Raw genomic sequence first — 6,663 nt, 5'->3', positions numbered from 1 at the left:
TCAGTTAAGAACTCCCACATCCAAAAAATGAAGGTGGCAGAAATGCGGATGTTGCGCTGGATGTGTGGACTGACTAGAGGGGATAGAGTTCGAAATGAGACTATCCGGGAGAAGGTTGGTGTGACTTCAGTGGAGTGCAAGATGCGGGAAGCACGATTGAGATGGTTCGGACACGTGAAGAGGAGGGGCATGGATGCCCCGGTCCGTAGGTGTGAGAGGCTAGCGTTGGATGGTTTTAGGCGGGGTAGGGGTAGGCCGAAGAAGTACTGGGGTGAGGTGATTAGGCGGGACATGGAACAGTTACAGCTCACTGAGGACATGACCCTAGATAGGAAGGTCTGGAGAACGCGAATTACGACAGAGGATTAGAGCCAGTTTGGATCGCTAGTGTAGGGAATTACTTGGTGGGGGTTTTATTCTTGTTATGATTCCGTGTTCCGTGTTTCATGTTTTATTACGAATCTGTGTGCTTTCCTCTGTTTTATATTACTTATCGGTGCCGTATTTATGTTATGTAATCTGCTTCGGTGCTTTACTATGTGTTTGTGTGGTATCTCGTGTCTTGAGCCGGGGGTCTATCGGAAACAACCTTTCTACTTCATCAGAGGTAGAGGTATGGACTGCGTACATCTTACCCCCCAGACCCCACTAGGTGGGAATACACTGGGTTTGTTGTTGTTGTTGGTTAGTGCATACTAAGACTCCTATGAAACAAAGAGGAAAATGTGGATTACTTATTAAAACAAAATTTAAACCACCATGTTGCATCTATTTTTCAATACAAACAAGATGTTGCTGGCTCTATCTGAGCTAAAGCAACCAACATACAATTTGGAGATAAGAGAACCCAAAAACATGCAGGAAAAAAATAACAATAAACAGGACTTTGGCCCTTTAAGCTCTTACACTTCATAATCACGCCACACTTTGCTTCTTACACTTCATAATCACGCCACACTTTGCTTAGTTAAATGATGATGAGAAAATAGAAAAGGAAAAAAAAATAGAGAATGGTCTGTGTCTACACATGCAACTACACATGAGTCCATTCTCTTTGTAGTAGTAATTTCCTTCATCTGCATATTTTTCATTTGTATTCCAAAATCATGTTGTTTTCTGGTGCCAAACCAACACAAGCTCTCATTATGTTCTCAAGCATTGCCCTCTGCTTTGAAAGGGCATTCACCACTGGGGTACCTGGTGGTACCTGTTTATCCAATTCAAAACAACAGTTAATTAAAGAAAGGACAGTCTAGTGCACAAAGCGTCTCGCATTCGTGGAGGGCCCGGGAAGGGCTGCACTAAAAGACTAAAAGGGCAGGCTGGTGCACTAAGCTCACGCTATGCGCTGGATCCAGGGAAGGGCCGAACCGCAAGGGTCTATTGTATGCAGCTTTATCCTGCATTTTCAATGCAAGAGGCTGTACAACTCGAACTCGTGACCTCCTGGTCACATCGCAGCACTGAAAGACTTACTAAAAAAGTTAAACAGGTTACAAGCAAAATGAAGAACAAGCTAAAATGCTCAAAAACAATCTGAAGCTACCACTTAACCGGTGGCACGCGAACTAGAAGTTGGTAATTAAGTAAGAAAACATCTCTAGTTAAACTAACTGTATATCTGTTCACGCATACAAGGAAACATTCTATCATTTTGCAAAACCTGTCTCCATCTATGTTGCTCAGACTCGCCAAAAATGTTATCATACTCAAGCCGGACCCTCCAAAAATGCAATACCTTTGGAGGATCACACACACCCCGTGGCAATTTGAAAGAGTACGACCAACATAGGTTTTTGTGCCATGTGTGCATGATAATTAAGACACCCTTAGTGATTCATATGAAATCCATTTTAGATTATTGTGACATTTTCATATTTTATACACTCTGTCCATGTGAAGAGGGTAATAACTGTTTTTGTGTTGGCATCATTTCTAATTTATCTGTGGACCACAGATTGTTCGGATCATTTACTTAAAATGAATAAAAGAAACAAACTATTTCCCATCAGCTATAGCTCTAGCACATGCTCTGACCAAATTATCTAGCAATTATATTTTCATTCTGGCAACCTATGCTGCTCGAACTCTTCAAAAATGTCAACGGGTGAGTGTCGGATTCTCCAAAACTGGTGCATTTTTGGAGAATCCGACACGGGTGTGGCATCGAAAGTGAAGAATCCACATAACTTAGCTGGCAACTTTTTTTGCCAGCACTTGATAATTGCACTTTTTTTTTTTTACTTTTGAGCTATTTGCTCGGACTCTTCAAAAATCCCAATGGTTGCGTGTCGGTCCTCCCAAAGTATTGTACATTTGGAAGATCCGACACGACTTCGGCAATATTTTTGGAGAGTTGGAGCAATATAAGCTTTTGAGTCTATTTGAACTGAACAAGAATAACCCTCATAGAAACTTTACCAGAGGAGCCTTGGTGAGGTAGCTGAGTATCGTAGCCACAGGATGGAAGGAGTGAAACTTTCCCTGGAAAACAGAATCACTTCTCATCAGAACAATCACACAACATTTAAGTGTACACACAACGTGACAAAGTGTAAATCTTTGAAGACATTGGAAAGAAACTGACCTCTCCTTCAGCTTTGAGCTGAATGCGAGTGCTGAGTTCTGCGAGAAGGACCAAGTCCAAGATAATAGGAGCTGCCAAAAGAGAGTCCTCACAAGTGTTATGCATAACTATGGTGCTCTTTCCACCCATGAAAATCTCTGATGTGTACTCATCCATTGCCCTCTTGCTGTCTCCAACATATGGAACGTACTGAAATCCCAAATCAAACATTCATTTTAACAATTTAATATGCCTATATATGTACATTAACTTTAACTTTCTCACGTTGTATTATTACCTTAATCACAACAACATGGTCAGGGTGCTCGCCAGATTCATAGAGAATGGCATTGCTAGTAACCATGTCATCTACAACATTGCTTTTTGAGATCTCCTTAGACCGGAAAGTTTGAGGTGCAGAAAGATTCATTCCATCATTGTTACCCAAGTGATTGTAGCTCACTATTGACGTTGGCTGTAATACAAACACCACAAGTTTCAGCCATTATACTGTTTCCTATACAGAAATTCCATCTTCAACTTATGAGTATGTGTATGTACTTAATCTATGTACATAAAGTGATTCAACATTTAGATGCTTTACAAGATGAAGAACAAAAGCCATACCTTAATACCAGCTCCAACAAGGAAATCAACCAACACAGACTTCATCTTGGTCTGACCACTCTTGAAGTCATCACCACCAATTAATGTGTTCCTCTGTATAGCCAAATCAATAAGACCTGAGAAATTGTATCAGCAAAAAGCACTTAGATCATAGAAGCTAAACTATTGCTGGTTTTCAGCAGCAATACACTCGCAATAACTCGTTACAATTAATCAAGATTTCCAGACCTGGGACAAAAGTGTTTTGAGGGCTTCCATTGATGAAAGGCACATTTTCAAGAATGCAAGCAATAGCATGCAATGTAGAAGGAGATATTTCAGCCTCGTTTCTATCCACAGCAGCTAAAAGGTTTTCCATGGTGTCGTTAAGGCCAACAATCACATTGCTGTATCTTTCAGTGTTGGCAGTCCATAGAACCACTATCTTGTCTACCTTGTTCTTCTCCTTGAATTCCCTAAATAACCACATAGACATGTTATTTAAACTCTAAACCAAAAATCACATCATTGCCAGAAAAGTGGACAACTTTGTTCAAGATTGAAGACAGTTAATCAAGATTACAACTTTTACCTAATATCTTTAATAATTTGATCCACTTGTTCTTTCTTGGTTCCTTTGATCACGTTGTTGGCACGCGCTTCTTGGTTAGCAGCAATGAAGTCAGGGTCATAGATACCAGGAAGAGGAACCATTGATTCCATGTAGGGCCTCAACTGCTTTTGGAGATCAACATCGAAAACCTTTGCCCTGACCATGGCATCTGCCAAATTCATGTTGCTAATGTCCCATCCTCCAAACACTACGTCGTCTGGGTTGACCTAAATCACAATCAGATCAAATACATTAGTGTGAATGTAACTTCATGTCATTTAAATGGTAATTACAGGTATCTACACATTATACAACAGTAACATTCCATGACTAATAGTATAAAGAGTTTGTTAAGCTGTCAGGGTCATCTGCTTGCAAGCATAGCACACAATAATCCGAGAACAAAATGTTGGATTGTTTATCCCGTGTTTGGTTGAACTTTTGATCCGGTATAAGCAATCCCAAGGTCATTATCCCTTATATCTCTTTTTTAGTCCAATGAGCCAAATATTTATCAGTACATGTATATCCACTAACTATTCATTCATTAATTAACCCCTCTAATATAATCAGACAAGTGTGGGGCTAACATTTTGACTATGAGTTCAGTAGAACAAAAGTGGATCCATGTTTTGAAGTTTATGAGTTCCTACAACCATTTCAAGTTAATGTAAAATAATAACTAGGTTCACATTTATAAATATTTTATGAATTTCTTCATACAAATACAGGATATAATAACGTAAAATAATAATTGGGTTTCCAATCATCTATTTATAAATATATTATGGATTTCTTGATACAAATACAGGAAATAAACAAAAGTCACCGGTTCCAGTGAACCCATACTTTAAGGGCTAGATCCGGCCTTGTTGTAGAACCCAGTAACTTTGGTGCATACCTGTATTTATGTTAAAACATCCACTTCGTATGTATAAATCATTTATCAAGAACCCAATAACTTTTATCTTTTTCAAATCCGGAACCCATAAACTCAAAATCCTACCCCTGCTTCAACTAGTCTCATGTTATAATCCCAATATAACATGCTCACAAACCAAACGACCAATAAGTGCTTAAGTAAATCCTATAAAAAGAAACCTGGTGCACTAAAACCCCCGTTATGCATGGGATTTGGAGAAGGGCCAGACCGTAAGGGTCTCTGGTACACAGCCTTACTCTGCACTTCTGAGAGAGGTTGTTTCCACAGCTTGAACCCATGACCTCCTATTAACTATTAAGTACATCCCACTCCATATAAGTAAATCCTACTCTCTATCCCAGTTTATATGACATATTTTCCTTTTTAGTCGGTCTCAACAAGAATGATATATGTTTATATTTAGTAATAATTTAACTTTAAAATGCTCATTCCACCCTTAATGAGATGATTTATAAGCACACAAATATCTCACTTATTCTTGACCACATATTTTAAAAGTTTTTCTTTCTTTCATAATTTTGTGTCAAATCAAACAACATCACATATATTGGGACGGGGGAGTATTAGATTCCATAAATCCACACAAAATTACTTTCACTACAGGCAAATTAAACACACACACACACTACAAAAATGAGTACCATGGGAAGGAGGCTCTTGAAGGGTGCATAGATCTCTTCACCATTAAAAGACCCAACTCGAATTGTTGATGCCTGAGTAAGAGACCCAAAATAATTCGCTTGCTGCACCTTTTCTTTAGTTGCCCACGAAATTCCTCTACAAAATAAAAAATTCCCAAAAACACATTACAAAAATTAACAAATTAAGCATGAAATTAGGAGGCAGTCCAAGGGTCTGTTTCAACTACTTAAATCCGTATCTTGGTCACATATAGACAACTTTACCGTTACTCCCCTGCTAAAATTAAATATGAATTAGGGGGCAGCACAATCCACTACTCCAGGAAAGGTGCCGGATCACAAGGTCTATCATGACACCCTAGACACATTACATCAACTTTACCGGTAACGTATAAAATTAAACATGCAATTAGATCCAAAAAAAAAAAAAAAACTCACTCTCTGTTTGCAATAACACCTCCAGTCAATGTTGATCCATTATTTCCTCCCCATCCAACAAGCATCACCCTAAAAAAAAAGATCCATTAAAATTCCAAAACTCGTTATAAAATCAACAAATTAAGCATGAAATTAGATTTTAAAAAAACACAAAAATGAAGAAACAAACCCTAATTTGGGAACATGGATATCAGTTTTAAATTGATATTGAACAGAGTTAGGCTTAACAATCCATTGATAATTGCCATTTCTCGCTTCATGAACAAGCTCTGTGGTATCATAAATATACACAGACTGAATTTCATTCTCTGTGTATTTCACATTTGGACTTTCAACTTTAAAATTTTCAATGAACATTTTGCCATACAGAACAAATATTCAAATCAGAGAAATTCAAGGGAAAGAACAAAGTATTCAAGAATTTGTTCTCAATTGAATGTTGGTTGTTATGGAAGTGTATATATAGATATATTTTTGTGAAGAGAAGACTACAAGTGGCATTTTGTTAGTGGAGTCCAACTATAAAGTGAAAGCTTAGCCATGCAAAAATTTGACATTCCTAGAGCCTTGGTGTTTTCGTCAAACTAATAATTAGGCCATTAGGATATGTGTTTGTACATAAAATTATAAAAATTTTAATATATATGATATGTGTTTGTACATAAAATTGGCTTTAGGTCCTCAAGGGCTTCATTTTCATAAATATAATTATATAGTTTTTGCCAAAAAAAAATAAAATATTTATTTTATTTTATTTTATTTAGCTCATATATTAAAGATAGATATTTTATTTTTTTAATTGTCCAATTAAACAAATTAAAGGCTATATTATTATTATTATTTAAAAATTATATAA

General features: G+C 37.3%; 1 protein-coding gene across 1 annotated transcript; it reads right to left on the bottom strand.

The window, feature by feature from the left end:
- Positions 1-737: 737 nt before the first annotated feature.
- On the bottom strand, positions 738-6,426 carry LOC107870994 (inositol-3-phosphate synthase). The gene is made up of 10 exons (XM_016717736.2): positions 5,977-6,426; positions 5,808-5,876; positions 5,370-5,505; positions 3,765-4,012; positions 3,422-3,648; positions 3,194-3,309; positions 2,865-3,041; positions 2,588-2,776; positions 2,422-2,484; positions 738-1,207 (listed from the first exon to the last, which is right to left on the bottom strand). The coding sequence occupies exons 1-10, from the start codon at positions 6,162-6,164 to the stop codon at positions 1,088-1,090; spliced, it is 1,533 nt and encodes a 510-aa protein (XP_016573222.2). The 5' UTR covers positions 6,165-6,426; the 3' UTR covers positions 738-1,087.
- Between the last annotated feature and the right edge of the window lie 237 nt (positions 6,427-6,663).

This window comes from Capsicum annuum, chromosome 5, assembly GCF_002878395.1.
Source record: "Capsicum annuum cultivar UCD-10X-F1 chromosome 5, UCD10Xv1.1, whole genome shotgun sequence".
NCBI lineage: Eukaryota > Viridiplantae > Streptophyta > Magnoliopsida > Solanales > Solanaceae > Capsicum > Capsicum annuum.
Note: the sequence above shows the minus strand (reverse complement) of the source record. Positions and strands in the feature narration are given on the sequence as shown.

Bases quoted from the DNA above. Each gene is read 5' to 3' on its own strand.
- LOC107870994 (XM_016717736.2), bottom strand. From the start codon at position 6,164: ATGTTCATTGAAAATTTTAAAGTTGAAAGTCCAAATGTGAAATACACA. The intron at 4,013-5,369 runs GTACTCATTTTT...ATTGTGATTTAG, and splicing joins TCAAGAGCCTCCTTCCCATG to GTCAACCCAGACGACGTAGT. The intron at 3,649-3,764 runs GTAAAAGTTGTA...GTGGTTATTTAG, and splicing joins CAAATTATTAAAGATATTAG to GGAATTCAAGGAGAAGAACA.